A 17,747-nucleotide genomic window follows, 5' to 3' on the forward strand; every position below is an offset into this window, starting at 1 on the left:
GCCGTCTCGGCGGGGAATGGAGAGAGTCCAGTCGAAAGCCGCTCCGGAGCCGCTGGTGCGCCGCCGCTGAAGCCGGAGCAGCGCGGGGCTGCGGAGGAATGGCGGATCCTCTGCGGAGGACAATACTGGCTAAACTTCGGGGGAGGAAAGCGAAGCCGGTTGCGACCGAAGGTAAAGAAAAAGTTTTGGGCAGCGCGGAGGGGCCGAGTTGCGGCGAGGTCACGATCGCGGAGCTGGACTGCTGGCAGGACGCGGTTTTTGACGGGGACAGCGGGGGTGTTCCGTGTCCCTGGTCCGAGGCGACAACTTACACAAACAGCGTGCGGGGGCGCCCGGGGGTCTCGGTTCAAAGGGAGGTAATGGACGTCAGGGAGGGAACGCAGGGACAGAGAAAGACCCCTGTCCCCGTCCAACTCACAGGGGGGGACTCAATAGGGTTCGGGGGCTGTGAACCTGTAAATGCGAGCAGGGGGGCTATTACACGGACAGATGGCCAGCGTCCCGCCTCAGATGTCCCGTGCGACGGGCCGGACAGCAGAGTAGCGAACGATCCGGTTTTAATTCGCGTGATCCGTAACATGGAGACCTTCCCCCAACGCTCCCCAAATTTGCACAGCCCGACCGTCTTTCCCACCGAGCTGGAGATCTGCGACGTCAACGTCACGACGCGCCCCCACTCACTAGACAGCGAGGACGACGACTACTATGACAACCAGATCCTTCCCTTTTACGAATACCAGCCACAAAATACACACACTGCAGATATTTCCACCCCTGACCCAAACACCAGCTCCTGGGAAACGGACCGGCTGAGGATCCAGCTGAAAGAGGCGTACCATCTACTGATGACCGCGGTGCAGGACATCGGTTCAGAGGTTCACGCCGGGGACAAAGGCAGTGGCTCCGGTCACTCTCGCGACAGCGTCCACTCCCAGCCCTCCACCAAGCGGTCCAACTGTGATGCTTGGTCCTCTGGAAAGTCCAGCCCGCAACAAGTGTCCAACTCGGAATCACCGCTCCTGATCTGCAGCGAGGGCCCGTTAACCTTTCACAAGAGCTGTCAGAATGTGAGCTGCTCCATCGTATGGCCGCCCTTGCAGAGGTCTGTTAGTGATGGAGCTATGAAGTACCCCACAGTGCTGCGCGATGTAGAACTCCACATGGCCGACGCCGGCATGGACAAATCGAACCTAGATGATGCAGAAATACCTCAAAGCCGTGACAATGCAGGGGGGGCAGGTGACCGTGGCGGCTCGGCCACCAGTCTTGCTGGGTCATCGGACAACACAGAAGCCCTGTTCTGCAGGGAAGGTGGTGGAAACGTGGCCGATGGAGGTTCCTGCAGAACACACGGGTTCACGGTCAACAAGATGCAGGAATGGATGCACAGGGGACGCCTGCTTTCCTCTGAAATGAAGCAGCGCATCGCAGGCTCCTCCCGTTCATGGCTTCTGCCGGGGACACCAGGTTGGACCAAAGCGGCGACCCCAGCGGCCAACCGTGCAGCTCCTTGCCAGCAGACAGGTAGGGTCCCAGCAGGCCCTGCGGCTCCTCTTCCTCTGGGATCGAAGCCCAGTATGAATGTGTAGCACGGTGGTAGAGCGCTTCATTCACGGCCTCTTCTGAACGGTGGTGGGCTTTTTCATTCCACTGCAGCTCACACACACATTACTAACACATGGTTTCTGTCCTGTTTTGTTGAACTGACTTCTGGTATTGTTTTTTTCTCTCCGTCTGTTACAGTAACAGTACTGGGATGGTTTATTCTCTTTATTTCTCTCTCTTTTCCCAGTCAGTTCTGTCACTTGTTCATCATTTCAGTTTCATTTATTTGTCATCTTTTGGCATGTGCACTTTATATATTAAACAACAACAGGAGACATGAGCTTCAAGTGAAGTTTGCAGATGGCAACATATTAGGGTGTTTTTTTTTGCTGAATTAGTTGATTTTTAAAAATCTATTGCAATGGAAAAAAATATGAATTAGTAATGAATTATGTGAAAACAGCTTAGCAGCTTCACCTGTTGTAAAGGTGTGTGAGTGTTATCGCTGCCTGGGGGCGAATATTTGGAATACCTGTCCGGTTGTTTCCCTTGCTTTTCCTTCCCTTCCTGAGCTCTGCTGCTTAATGGTTGACTGAATGAGTAGAATTTATTAAGGTCACCCATGGGATTACTCAGTGGACAAACACATACACATAACATGTGAACAGTGATCAGGCAGAATTTTTTCATAGTTTGTGAAAAACAGCATGTGACCTCCCTGATGCTGGAAGAGAGGCTGAATGGAGGGAAGGAAAGTTAAATGTGTATTCATTCCTGTTGAGGCCATACAGCATTGTCACCGTTTCTTGCTTTTAGAAGTTGGTTCTAAAGCCTGGATGCTAGTGCAGCTGTGCTCCCTGCTGCAGGATGAACCTGGATGCTCTGGACAGCTCGCAGTATAAACTACAGCATAGCTCATTTGCAGCTTTTTGTTCACTGGTACTTCAGAATTCTTATTTCAGTGTGACTGGCAATTGTATTACAATATCTCCACATGATTGATTATAAAAAGTTTTGTAGAAAACAGCAAAATATGACAGTTGACGGTCATGATCACAATATTTTGTGCTAATATGGATATTTACAATATTTCACCCAGTCTTATATGCAAAGAAGGTTATCTCAGCAGCTGTATATATATTATTACAAAAATGATAATTTTACCTGAAAATATTATGAACACACAATTTTGTTTATAACATAATCTGTATCTTAAAAACAGACCATTTTGCACCCATTCTACAATAGATTTTTATTATACATATAAGGTGAGATGGCCTTTTTGTAGTAGCTGCAAGCAGGTTGTGTTTGATTTAGGAATATCTTTAAGTTATGTGTGTGTGTATGTGTGTGTGTGTGCATGTGTTTGTGTGAGTATGGGAAGACTGTAAATCTTTATCTCTGTGGTTTGGAATGCCCTGCGTGTGGGAGCAAGCTCACACTGTATTATGAAAGACCCATTAAAGGAGACACCACCACTCCTCTGTCAGCTGGAGACTTCATGCTCTTGCTTGGCTCAGTCAGTCAGCATAAAGATATCTGTTCATTTAACTTGCTGTGAGTTTCAAACTTTTATCAGCAGTAAACACTATTATTATCAGTGTCCTGTTGGTTTTCTCATTTCTGTTTTAGTGTAAATACCTTTTTTTTTTTACTGTAATTTCACATTCAAGGCTTCCTCTGTCGACTGTATTTGCACTCTTGGGATCATTTTAAAAACCTTGAGTTGTCAGTCTGTGCTGACAATCTTAAATGACATCTAATGACCTACGTCTAGGCAATATGGCAAAAAAGAAAAAAATGACTGGCATTGACGTTTATGACAGTTCTTTTATGATACTGCCAGTTTTTGAGAAGATTTGTACAAAAGAAACCTAAAGAAATCAGAGATAAGATGAGCTCATTTCTTGCTTTACCTTCGCTGGTGATTCAGGATGTGCTCCAGGGCCATACAGAGACCCTTGGAGGGGCGAGACTCAATAAAAAAAGAAGGAATTTAGAAATGAACTATGCTGAATTACAGTAACCTGATTAAGAAGTAAACAAGTACACAAACAGGTACACATCACACAAAACGTGCAAATTTACTTTACGTAACCTACTTTCAATCTTTAATCTTCCTCTAAATCTGAACTAATCAAGAATTTGATTTGACCTGAGTTTTTCACTATCACTAATCATGATTGTACACTCGCCCAGCCCTACTCACCCACGTCTGCGCTGAACATTTATGCTTTATCCTTTTCAGCTTCTCATATCACATTATTTAATTCATTATTTAAGCTAAGCCCAAACCAGTCTTATGCAGCGGTATCCATCTGTTTTGGTCCACTGCCATCATTGTAATGGTATAAATGGACGGGGGTTAACATTCCTGCTCTTTTGTAATGATATATTCATCCCACACCCCTGCTTCAGTGTTGAATCATTTTTTTAAGTAAAAATATTTTTTTGCAGTCTGTAATTTAGAGATGGCTGGCGAGTCGTGTGAAATCTGTTTCCCTATGGAAAGGGAACATATCATTAACGTGTTTAGGGGTTTGTCTAGCATTGCAAGCATGAATCAAAACAGTCTTTTCCATAGTTTAAGCATGTTGTAGCAAGAGTTTGACTGCTACCATTCCAATGGAGAATCATGAAATGTTTTACATTTACAGCATTTATCTCTTCTGGATCTCTTCATTTTACCTCTTCTGTTTTTTTTTTTTTTTTTTCGGCTATTGGATTCATTCTTTGGTCATCAGTAGTAATACTAATACGGTATATGCAGACATGAGTTGGTTTTCTCAAGATTGTGGGACTTAAATTTTTTTTGCAACAGTTCATCTGTTAGAACCGGATAGGGCCTGAATAATAAGATGGATGTGACAAGAGCAAATTATTGTGTATAGTATGTAGTGTGTAGTATATTAAGTATAATATAGTATAGTGAATATTGTGTATAGTGGGTGTAAAAAACTGGGTAGAGAACAGAGTAAAAAACACTCTCTCTACACACAAAAGCACTGTACATTTACATTTACATTACATTTAAGGCATTTGGCAGACGCCCTTATCCAGAGCGACTTACATCGTGCATTCAAGTTACCATCGATGAAGAGATCAATTCCGGTTCACTAGTACCCCAACTAAGAATACAATATTTTTATTCACTGTCGTTTGAAGGTGCTCAGTGACTGAGCTGTTCTGACTTCGAGGGGGAGTTCATTCCACCACCGAGGGGCCAAGACGGAGAAGAGTCTAGATTAATGTTTTCCTTTTACCTTCAGAGATGGAGGGACCAGGCGAGCAGTACTGGAGGCTCGGAGTATACGAGGTGCAGTGCGAGGTGTAAGAAGGGCTGTGAGGTAGGATGGGGCTACTCCATGTTTGGCTTTGTAGGCCAGCATCAGTATTTTGAACCTGATGCGTGCAGCTACTGGGAGCCAGTGGAGGGAACGTAGCAGAGGGGTGGTGTGGGAGAATTTGGGAAGGTTAAAGATCAGTTGTGCTGCTGCATTTTGTATGAGTTGTAGAGGTCGGATGGTACATAGTGGTAGACCAGCTAGAAGGGAGTTGCAGTAGTCCAGTCGTGAGATTACTAAGGACTGAACCAGTAGTTGGGTGTCCTGGGTTGACAGATACAGGCGGTTCCGTCTGATATTGTAGAGAAGGAATCTACATGAGCGGGAAAGATTGCTGATATGAGTTGAGAAGGAGAGTTGGTTGTCTATTGTTATGCCAAGGTTGCGGGCTGTTGCAGAAGGAGAGAGCTGCGAGTTGTCTAGGTAAATAGCAAGATCCTGATGTGGTGAAGAATCTGCTGGAATGAAAATTAGTTCAGTTTTGGTGGGATTGAGTTGGAGGTGATGGGCTGACATCCAAGTTGAGATGTCGGTTAGACATGCAGAGATTTTGGAAGCAGCATGTAGATTTGTAGAGGAGTTGTGTGTCGTCAGCATAGCAGTGGTAGGATAAACTGTATTCAAACCACTCCAACTTGATGTTTCCTTGCAGAAAGAGGCATGGCACAATAGAGGTTAAAAAATTTACATTTTCTAATTTATTAACACCAGTAAATTATTATTGCAGTTACATGTGAATATTGTATGTAAAAAGGTACCAATGTTACAGAGAAAACAAAAATGAAAAGAAAGAGTAAAGAGAGAGAGAGAGAAAAGCCAGGAGAAAAATGAGAGGAGAGAGCAGACTCAAAAAACGGAAAATCCAATGGAAAGGCAGCTGGGAAAAAAAGAAAAGTCCCTTCCCCACATGTGAACAGATCTTTATACACCTGGCCTACAGGAAGCTGTCACAGACCAATCAGAACCTGTTGTTTATGGCGTCACACCCCGGTGCCTCCCGTCTGGGGAAGTCAAAGAGAGTAGGCAGTCCCGACGGCCGGCACCTCACACGTTTGTCTCGGGGGATGTTGCAATGCCGACAAAGACATGCAAAAACTGAGGTGTTGAATCTCTATGCACAACAAAGGCACAGGAATGTCATGGCTCCGAGACATGGGGAGTGAACTAGCAGACTAAATAAATATTATAATATTATGATTTCTATTATTTATGTTATCTTTATATTACGTATATATAAATAGTTTATAATTTTTAAATCAGATGGTATCCACACTGTCTCTTTGTGTTGGAATGTGAAGTTGTAGAGCTGCAGAGTGTCTACACTGTACTCCTGCTCAGCTATTTCTGATCCTCAAGTCTGCATTCCTGTGTAGGGAAGTCATCCACATTCACTGCCTGTCCAAAAAAAAGTCACACACTTTAATATTTTATTGACTGCCTTTATCCTTAATTACAGCACACATTTGCTACTGCAATGTAAGACTGCAGAGGTCTGGACTTTGTGGTGGCCAGTGTCTAAAGATAATTTTTCATGCTCCCTGAACCACAGTTCACAGTTTGAGCTCCAAGAATCCCTGTGTTGTCATCTTGTAATACACCTGTGCCATCAGGGAGGAAGAAATTCCCTGGTGGAATAACCGGGTGTGTTCAGTAAATTCAGGTAGCCCGCATCACGTTGCTGAACCTACAGACCTGACCTACAGCAACAATCCCAGATCGTTGTACCGCCCCCACAAGCTTGTATGATTGAAACTGGGCATGATGGCTGCATCACTTCATGGTCCTCTCTTTTTACCCTGATGCCCCTATCACTGTGGAACAGGGTCAATCTGGACTAATCAGACCGCATTTCCCTTGAGTTAGAGTTAAATAATACATGATGAAACCTAGTCATCTATGCAGTGATTAAGAGGGGAACCTGAGACGTAGGTGGGGTGTGACAGTCCAGGGTGAAGCACTCAGACAGACATGATCTGGGTCCTTTGGGGTTTTGATGCAGTTTTAATTGCATGATTGTGATTGCATGCATGCATTGTTTTGCTGCAGCTTTTGTGTTTGTGTATGATGGGGAAGGATAAATGAGAAACACAAGCAGCAAAGCAGCATTATTAAAACAGTGGAAAAATTTTAAATATGTGGTGTATAGGGTTTGTGTTATGTTTCGTATATGCTTGCATCTGAGATAAACTCTAAAATTTATATTCAACGTCATTAAACCAAATATATATTTGAATAATTTTCAATTCATTCTGTCTTGCTGAATAAAGCTAATGTGTGCCTTCTCTGTTGCAGCACTGATCGAAAATGTGCAAAGGGAAGGAGCCAGTGTACTCAGGGCTCGCCTCAACACCATCACAGTCTCCAAAAAGCAATACTGGCTCCAACAGAGCTCTGGGAAACCACACAGCCTTGAGGAGACAGTGGCAGATGAGGAAAACCAGACCCAGTCCTCAACCTTGTTGCCTGAGAACCAGCTGAGACCTGCAGCTCCCTCCCACCCCTTGCTACCCCACATGCCCAGTGTCACAGTGAGCCACTCTCATGGACCATGCAACATGGACCAGGCAGAAGAGAATGATTCTGATGATGAGGGCGAGATCTGGTACAACCCCATCCCTGAAGATGATGAGCAAGTGCTGTCCTTGAAGGTCTATTATGACCTACCATCTCATGCCCTATTTAAAACAGTACAATCCCCCCAAAACAGGCCCAGTGGGGCTGGGGACAGTGACAGCCATGGTGGTTCTGGTCTTGTGACAAATGGATGCCATTCTACAGAGATATTACAGCTACACAGACAGATATTAGCCTGTAAACCCCAGGAGGACACCCTCATCGCCAGGACAGCCACTTCAGGTGGGTGTTCACTTCCAAACAGCCACTATTTAACCTGCTTTTTATCAAGCTTCTGTCTAAACAGTGTCCCTGGAACAGGTGTCCAAACATGGAACAGGTGCTATATATAACTTTTCAATAGATTGAATAAGATCTTATCTAATAGTGTATATATTTTAATAAAGCTCCCTTCAGACCTTAAATAAAATGGAAAACTGAATGCAAAGGATGATTTTCTCATAATATTCTAAAAAACTCAAAGGTCACCCATTGCATGAGGGTAATTCCAAATTATCACAGTTTTAGACTTAATCATCACAGAGTTTTAACAAAATTTGTCATGTTGATTTGGTCACATGAGTAACTCATGAAACTGATGTTGGATCAATATGATTTAAGCAATCATGTATTTAAGCAATATTCATTTATATATAGCTATATATACATTAATCTAAGCTGCACAAAATGGTTTTCATATTGTTTTAAAGCTATTTTACAGCTCTATATATTGTAGAAATTTGCCATCATGTAATGACTGATTAAATTATTTAAAATTCTCTTAACAATTTCAATTTATATTATACTACACACAGTTTTAAGTAATAACATGTTAAATATGCAACACTGACAAGGTTGACAACATTGAAAGGGTGTGTACTCTTAGGGAATCACTTGACTTTGCAAGCATCAAAGGATATGTTGTGGCTGCATATGGGGCAGTTCAATTTAAGATCAAATGTACAAAAACACCATACCATTATTCATTATAAACAAAACAGATAAGTGTTAAAAAGTAACTAAAAATTTGCAGCTTCTATTTGATTTAAAAGGGTAAGTTGCAACCAGGCAGGAAACAAATTTATATTGCATCTGCAATCAAAAACTGAACAAGTGTGACAATATTTTCCATTTCTCTCACTGATTTGTCTAACATTCTCATTTTCAGTTTTCATTAAAAGGCATGGAATTTCTTACCGTGGATGAGCTGTTGGTCCAGTTTGGGCAATGCATGTTACAAATGTTCATTGTGATAATAATATCACAATGAATAATGAAATGTATATGCCGTATGCCGTAGGTATCGTCCTGACATACTGTTCCCTGGGTGCATTTCGTGCTGCCCACTGCTCACCAAGGATGATGGGTTAAATGAAGATGACACATTTTGTTGTGTCACTGTGTGCTCTGCTGCAGTGTTTCATATTGACATAACAACCACGCCCCCCCCACACTTCGATCCTTTCTGCACTCATAAACTCCCATAATAAAAGGTTAACATCACTGGTAAATAGTTTGGTCATATCTTGGTTTTGAAGTCATTGTTTGGTTTGGTATAGTAACCTGAATATCTTATTTCTATGTTACAGTTATTTACTGAACTGAAGTTTGTCTCTTTGTGTAGTAAATTAAGTTTCTGCAACTTACTAATAACAATGTAAAATCAAGATTTTATCTTGGGGATATAATCAATAATAAACATAAAAAATGTATTTTTAAATAAAAGACCTGTTTTGTCTCCAGCTCAGGGAGTATAACCTTATTTGAAGAGAGTAGGTTTTAGTCCAGTGTCATGGTCTACACTGCTTGTCCATTATAATGCTACTGATCCATTCAGATGCCTGAAATCCTTTTTTGACATGTGCCTGCACTTTAGATTTCTGCAGTTGTCAAATGCATCATATTCGACAATTTCAGAAAAAACTCCAAACTGAGACATGACTGATGGATATCCTGGCAAGTAAAACACAGCTAAAATGTAAATAATAAATGAGGGGTATAAATTGCAGGCATCAAGATGCCTCTACATTTCAGGCACACTTAGGTGTGATCATGTTACAGCGTATTTGTGGCATGCTATGAATGTCTAGAACATTCAGCTCTTAAACCCTTGGTCTGCTATTGACACTTTGTTTTATCTTCCCACTGTAGTATTTTAGCTAATGTAAATCACCTGCCTTCCTTTCCTCTTTCTCCTCCTGAGTGCGAGCAATGGCATTAAGTCACTCAACTCCTTTTATTGTCATTCAGAGCATTGAACCTTGATTGACACGGCTCTACTGCTTTAAACTAGTTAAGATGCCACATAATCCCTTAGGATGTAATTTGATCTGACACACTGTCTCCTAATGTGACTGTGTCATGGAGAGGTACCTGTAGGGTGACGAAGTCTTACTGGCTTACTGTCTCCTTCAGAAATGTCTTCTGAGAGACACATACACACATATTACCTCCCAGCATATAAGTCAATTGGATCATATAACATATTTGTATGTGTTACAGTTTTGTAGGCGTGTGCTCATTCTGATGAATGAACTGGACTGGTTCCTGTGTATGTGATGCAGAAGGTCCACTGAACATTTACATGTAAACCGGCTCTGGTGCACTGCCGTGACCCCTCCAGTGGGAGACCCCACATGGGTGTTTACTGTTACCATGATAATTATGGTTCTACCTGGATTCCCTGCTGGTCTTGAATGATTTAAAGAAAGAGGAGACATGTTCATGCAGTTTATGCACACATAGACACAAAATGACACACCCTGAGCCAGTTTGCCGGTTCGACTGGAAAAGACCTCTGGTGTTTGGGGAAAAGCGTAATGGCCAGAGGAGCCCTGGAAGGGGGTGTGTTACACAGTTCTGGGCTGATTGTTGCTAGGGGGTGGGGTAAGGGTTGACATGCAGAGCAAGGGGCAGGAATGTGCCCTCTTAACCCTGCTTCTTAATCTAGCTCCATTAGAGCTGTTCTTCTTGTGTGTGGCACTCATCGCAGATTTGCTTTTTCAAAGCTGCTTGTGTAAGTGCCCATGAGGTTCAGAAGTTTAAAGTGGGGTAGATCGTGGAATGACAACAAGTCATTCTCAGCTTCTCTAAAATTATTTAGTTCTTTGTAGAATTTGGTAGATATATTAACAGTTACATATATTTAAGCAACATTGACTCTGCAGTGCAGTAATACACCAAGACCAAATAAGGCTCATTAGACTCAAAAATAAAATATGGCATGTTGAAAACCATATTTTTTGTTAAACCAAGATAGCAGTGATCTTATTATATATAATTCAAAATGTAGATATATTTTATTTATTCACAGATGAGGATGGAATTCTGTGGGTCCTTGTGTACCAGGTCACCTTTGCTCTCCTGATCCTGTCCTTTAGCAATTGCTCCAGGCAGAGCAGCAGGGCACACTCTCTCTGTCCATTTTAATGAATATAAGACACCATTCATAGAATAGAATAATTAATTAGTTTAGTTATGTTAAACCCAAAATCAGTTTAGTTATGGTAAATCCAATTGACCTCCTGTCTATACATTACCATTGTAATTGTATGTGTCAAGGAGAACATGAAATGGTTGATATTCAGTAATAGCTTCTGTTACATAGTACTTGTATATTACATAGTACTTGTATATTAAAGTCACACTTCCTCTCCAATTATTTGCTACAGATGAAAATATGCAGCAAGGATACTTACTCACTGTCACAGCGCAATTTCCTAATCAGCACCATGGCTGGCAGAGCCCACCCTGGGCAGGTGCAAGGGAGGGTGTGACGGATGTCACCCATGTGTGAGGCTGCATGGCAAATACTGATACTAAACGGATTCTGCATGACTGGCATTCTTTTTTTTTTTTTGCAGGAATATGTGAAGTAAAAGTGAAGTGATTGTAATTGTGAAACATTGCAGAACAGCACACGGTGCACTTAATGAAACATGTCCTCTTCTTTTAAACCATTACCCTTAGTGAGCAATGGGCAGCCATGAAAGGCGCCTGGGGAGCAGTGTGTGGGGATGGTTCTTTGCTCAGGGAAACCTCAGTGGCACGTTGGCAGTTCGGGATTCTAACAGCAACCTTCTGATTACGGGTCAATTTCCTTACCCGCTAAGCCACCACTGCCCCCTGTCTTTGGTTCTTGTCTATTGTATTGGAGAAATTTAATTACTCACTGTATCCTGTGTTTTTTTTTTCTTCAGATGGTACAGAGCAGCTCAACCCTGGCTTCTCTCCTCCCTCCAGCCCAAACCCGAGCAAGAAGGGGAGTTCAATCAACTGGTCCTTCCCTGACAAAATCAAGTCTCCACGAACTGTCAGAAAACTCTCTATGAAGATGAAGAAGCTTCCGGAACTCAGCAGGAAGCTCAGTGTAAAAGGGACTCCAACAAGCAACAGCCATTTAGAAGTGAGAGCAAACTCTCCCAAAAACAGTTGTGGGACAGAGCAAGGTCAGTCTCCAGGTGGACATTATACTGGCCAGGCAGGAGGAGCCTTTAGCAGTGGTAATGTGATCTCTCGTTACCATTTGGACAGTAGTGTGTCTACTCAGCATAGCTACAATATGAAGAGTAGCGGAGACATCAGGTCTCCAAACAAGGGCGGGTATCTGAGTGATGGAGACTCCCCAGAACTGGTGGCCAAGTCCGGGAATCATTGCTCCACTTCAGAGGCCAAAACTGGGAAGGCTAAGGACAAAGAACATATGGCGAACAACAACAGTGGTGGCAATGGTGGCCCCAAACTCCATGGCACTGACTTGGACATTGATGCTTTCCGGCCATACAGCTTTTCAGAACAGCCTAAATGTATGCAGTACATCTCGGGTCTGATGAGTCTGCACTTCTTTGGGGCAGAGGACCTGAAACCTCCTCATGTGGACTCACGTGACGTCTACTGTGCCATTCAAGTGGACTCGGTCAATAAGGCACGTACTGCATTGCTCACTTGTCGCACCACTTTCCTGGACATGGACCATACCTTTAACATTGAGCTGGAGAATGCACAGCACTTAAAGTTGGTGGTGTTCAGCTGGGAGGCCACACCACGGCGCCACCGGGTCTGTTGCCACGGCACGGTGGTCTTGCCATCTTTATTCCGGGTGACACGCACCCACCAGCTGGCAGTTCGGCTGGAGCCCAGGGGGATGATCTATGTGAAGCTGGGCTTAATTGAGCAATGGCAGAACTCTTTGGAGGGACCAGATGGGGAGCGTGAACCCCATGTGTTTGGGGTTGAAGCATGGAAAGTAGTTGAAAGAGAAGCAGCTGGACTAATGGTGCCACTGCTGATAGAGAAGTGCATCGTAGAGATTGAGAAGAGAGGATGCCAGGTGAGTACAGTACAACCTCTTGCATCATGACTTATTTTGGAGGAAAATGAGATCTAAGATTAATTGGTGTTTGATTTGTTTAGAATTCGCTCTTGCTGCCAGGGACTTGAATGCAACCTTCTTTGGGTGTCTTGCCTTTCAGGAAACATTAATATCTGAGTTCTGGCCACAAATGTAGCCATGGGTTGCCCATCAAGGACTGTGGCTCACAGCCATAACTGCTCTCTGGGATTGGTGGCTGCAGCCTAGGAAGGGGCATATTAACAAACATGAACATTTGGGAAAAATGGGCCTATATCAGAAACATTAAAATGTCTGAAGGGTGCATCAATAGAAGTAATCTGGTTCCTTTCTTTCTTCCTATTTTTCTTTATTTTCTTTCCATTTTTTGAGCATGAATGGTTTGAGCTTTGCTGGCATTATGGAAGTTAATGGTGGTCAGAGGTCATTGTCTGCCATTGTTTGACCCCAGTTACTGGCACAGGTGCAGCTCCCCTAGTCCAAGCTACTGGTGTGTTTGAGTTAAGTCATCAGACGTTACTGCGTGTGCTCTCTCTGTCTTGGCCTGGATGACTGGCCATGAGTGGAAACCGCAGGAAACACTTCACTTGTTCCACAAAGGACTGAGGACAAGCTATTGTTTCCTCAGACCTGATATGCCATACATTGAAGCTAACGAACGTTTTTTTGTCTTCCCAACATTAAATCTAAAATAGTTCAGGAAGGGAATATCTAAAAGTTTAAAACACAAATAATAATGATAAAAATTTGAAAGTGTTCATGTTGATGTTTTTAGATAAGCTACAAGAACTGGTCTCTTCCAACTAATGAATAATCACCAACATGCAAAAGTCTACAGAACATTATTGTATTGCTCTGCAGAGAACTGCTTGTACAGTATTGTATGTGTAAGTCAGTAGAGTACAGACATTTACAGAAGCAGGAAACATTCAGCCAATGGGGTTGCTTCCTGGGAAGAGATATATGCTGGCCCTGAGCCAGAACCTGGTATGAGAGAGAGAGGTTGGCCAGGCCTTATCGGTGGCACTTCCTCTGCTGATTCGGCGCCCTGATGTGGATTGAGTGTGCAGCGAGGCGTTGCTTGTACCATCAGAGTGATGAACATGGCTGCATTGTCAGCCTTTAGGCTCATTCAGTGTGCCCTAGCAGTGTGGCCTTATGGACCCTCACAGAAGGATGTATGTGAGGAAAGCAGGGTCTTAGCTCACATTCTTTACTGCAACTAAGATGTTGTGAGATATTAGCTGGAATGTTAGCCTGGTGAAGCTTGTCAGCTTTTTTATTGCAACAATGCATTCTGTTGTGCTGTCGTCAACATTCATGGTTTTGTGTATTGACACATCTTTGTGTATGTCTGTGTGTGTATGTCTGTGAGAAGGAAACATAGTTATGTAAGGGCAGGTTTTATATTTCATAAAACAAAAGGAGAGGCCTGGAGGAGATCCTGCTGGAATGCAGTTGGGATTCTCACTGCACCATTCATTCACACTTTTATATTCAAAATGTCTCAAATTCCTATAATGTTCCATAAATATTCAGACACTACTTTTGCCCAGAAATTGTGTAGTCAGTGGAAACCAGTTGAGCTGTTAATCATAATAACACTGGTAGGTCAGTTCAAATTGAAAATATCTCTGAAATGATAAAAGTACAGCTGGTGACTGAGAAGTGCATGAGTGGGGCATTGGCTGTATGTAACATGGTCTGCTTTATGATTGAACATTCACCAATTATTTATTTTATTTTAATGTGTGTGTGTGTGTGTGTGTGTGTGTGTGTGTGTGTGTGTGTGTGTGTGTGTGTGTGTGTGTGTGTATATGTGTGTGTGGTCAGGTGGTTGGGTTGTATCGTCTGTGTGGCTCTGCAGCGGTGAAGAAAGAGTTGCGAGAGGCCTTTGAGCAGGACAGCCACAGTGTGGAACTGTTGGAGAACCAGTATCCTGACATCAATGTCATCACAGGTAGGCAGTACTCACAACCCCACACCCAGGCAAACTATTAACCTGTCAAGAAAGCATACACTTTATCTTTTACATTTACATTTATGGTATTTATCAGACACAACTTACTTATCCAAAGCAACTTACAGAGACACTGAGGGACACAATGCTCAGGGACAAAATGGTAGTAAGTGGCGTTTGAACCTGGGACTCTGTGGTGTTCTGGCTCATAGGTGTCTTGCTTGCATCTTCATGTCTTGCTTCTTTTTATACTTCATTTTGATTCATGAATGCATTCCAGTCAGTGTGTAGTTACCATCCATGGCTGGAGGGGAAGGTTATTCTCCTCTCACTCAGGCATGTGGGCCAGTGTTTCAGTCTGGCTCACATGCAGTGACCCATATATATTGTGACTCCTTCAGGCTTAAATAAAATAGGGAGACAGCAGGAAAGGTTTTCAACATTGATCCATAATTACAACCATAATTACAACAAAGTCTATAAACACATATTTTACTCACAACAGAACATAGAAAATATATCAAATCATAATCTGAGAAAAATAATCATTTTAAATTTGCAGAAAAAAATGTCTCAAAAAATTGGGATGGAAGTGTTCAGGGGTCTGTGTAATAATTACCATGGCAGAATCATCCCTGACGGCCTGAAGATCACAAGCATAGATTTTTGAACTTTTCCCTTGGGCACAGAGATTTCACCAGATTATGTACTGTTAATGGTGAGATATTCAGGAGCAGCTGATTTCATGACCTTTCAAATAATGCTGCTAGTTCAGCACTATTTGAATGCTCATCATGATTAGCTGTGATCCTCCTGTTGCCTTTAAGTCACTTAGGACAAAAAGCATCTGCCAAATGTAGTGTAATGGGGTGGTAGTAGTCGAGTGGGTAACACACTCGCCTATGAACCAGAAGACCCAGGTTCAAATCCCGCTTACTACCATTGTGTCCCTGAGCAAGACACTTAACCCTAAGTTGCTCCAGGGAGACTGTCCCTGTAACTACTGATTGTAAGTCGCTCTGTATAAGGGCGTCTGATAAATGCCGTAAATGTAAATGTAATGTCATCTTTACAATTTTATGTTGATGAATATTATTCTGGAATTGTTCCACATTTTGTTTTACTTCTGCGATACTCTGACTTTACATTTAGCACATCGGTATCTATTCTTTCCACCTCTCCTCTTTTCTCATCTCTTCTCCTGTTGGTTTTGGGAAGGGGCCCACAGTGGTGTCCACTTTGATTGGGGTGAATTTGCATGTCAGGCTAAAGACCAGTGTTAACAGCTGAACGAGTTGGAAGAAAGGGGAACAGCAGCAGTGTAGATTGTTGGTTTAAGCTCACTGCTGAAATGAGCTCTGTCAAGCGTGTGGCATTGCAGTTGGTTGTTGCGGGGGAGGGGTGGGATTGGTCAGTCCATTTCATTTCGCGGGGAGGCAGTGAAATCGAACCAGTTTAACTGACATTGTGTGACCTTTTTTGTTCAAATCATATCCAACATCTGTTCTGCTGCCCTTGACTCCATTATCAGTCATTCTGTGGTTTTTTTAGTGTCCCAGCCATTGAAGCCTCACAGGTGGAGGCTTCAATGGGGGGATGTCATGTGCTGCTGAACTGAATTGTGGATTGTCACTTTGCTTTCCATATGGCAAAAAGTCATCTGTTCTGCCCGCTGTGTTCTTGCAAGCAAGAAACAGTGATTGTTTTGTGTGCAGCAGACACGCCCACCGCCAAGCCTTGACAGCCTATGTATGACAGTATGTATGAGTGACCAAAGTAGTTAGGTGTTCTTGTGATTAACACTAAAGTGTCTAGCTATGAGCATCATTCTCAGTGTATATTGGGGCGGTCAGGGGTTGAGTGAGGATGGGCATGTGGAACAGCTGGGATGAAGAAAATTTTCTTTGTCCGTCTGTCGCCGGTCTTTTTCATTCAATTCCTTTTGTCTTTTTATGTTCAGGACACTAAAAGGGGTGAAGCACATCAACTCTGTCCTTTGTGGGTCTGTGGCCATCTGCCTTCAGGCTTTCTGTAGTTTGATGTGTCTGATGCTGTTTCACTTATTTCTGTCTATCTTCTCCCTTTTTCCAGCTTTAAATGGATGTTTGATTTTCCAACTCAGGACTTCAGTTTATGACCAGATTACAGTCCCTCTGTTTTTTCTTTCTCGCTTCCCCCTCCAGCCTTCTCATCATCCACCCTTGCACTGGAAAGATGTGGAAAGTCATTAACAAGTGCCCCCTTTGTTGCCGAACAAACACAGATGGTGTTTGGGCCACGCATGGGGGATTAGCTGAACCCTGGGCTGGCTGTTAAGGTGCCCCGCCCCCATCTCCATCCGGCCCCAGCCACTGCAAACACTGTCCCCTGTCCTCCACCAGTAGAGCTGAAAGCTGCTGCTTTTCTGTGAGGACGATGCCACATGATGCCTATTGCTCCATCCTACCAAAGTTCCTCAGCCAGTTCCTCAGTTTTTCTGTTCTGAAACTGACATCAGTTCTGCATATAACTAGAACTTGTGGATGGTAATGCTTGTAAAAGTGTGTGTATTCCACTATGAAAGCAGCAGCATCATTTGTGTGGAAGACCACCTGTCTCTTCTTTGTGTGTGTGTTTGTGGAACAACAGCAGTTTAGCGAACTACTCTAAAAACAGGGCCCACATCCGCTGAGTCATACTAGGCTAATGATTTACTCCCACAGAGTCGCTGCATTCACTTCAACCTGTTGAGCTGTGCTTAAAACTGCTGTGGGTGTGCTGTCGTCCACATCTGCATTAGTTCATACCCTTCTTTCAGTTTATTCTGCTTTGTTAATCAGATTAACAGTCCATGAAACTGTAAAACATTGTTTATGATATGACAAAATATAATATAATTTACAACTACTTTGTTTATCTCCATATATGCAGTGTACAGTTTGATTGTGTAGTAATG

General features: G+C 43.0%; 1 protein-coding gene across 3 annotated transcripts in view; it reads left to right on the forward strand.

The window, feature by feature from the left end:
* The window catches only part of syde2 (synapse defective 1, Rho GTPase, homolog 2 (C. elegans)), a 26,818-nt gene continuing 9,071 nt past the window's right edge, over positions 1-17,747 (forward strand). Inside the window, exons 1-4 of one of the 3 annotated variants that reach the window (XM_029000026.1) lie at positions 1-1,524; positions 7,182-7,745; positions 11,702-12,831; positions 14,686-14,812. In XM_029000026.1, coding sequence (XP_028855859.1) covers positions 99-1,524; positions 7,182-7,745; positions 11,702-12,831; positions 14,686-14,812 — 3,247 coding nt within the window. In that variant the 5' untranslated portion in view covers positions 1-98. The remainder of the gene's footprint in view (positions 1,525-7,181; positions 7,746-11,701; positions 12,832-14,685; positions 14,813-17,747) is intronic. The other 2 variants (XM_029000028.1, XM_029000027.1) reach the window with 2 other exon arrangements.

The sequence above is a fragment of the Denticeps clupeoides genome, chromosome 13 (genome assembly GCF_900700375.1).
Source record: "Denticeps clupeoides chromosome 13, fDenClu1.1, whole genome shotgun sequence".
NCBI classification, from domain to species: Eukaryota; Metazoa; Chordata; class Actinopteri; order Clupeiformes; family Denticipitidae; genus Denticeps; species Denticeps clupeoides.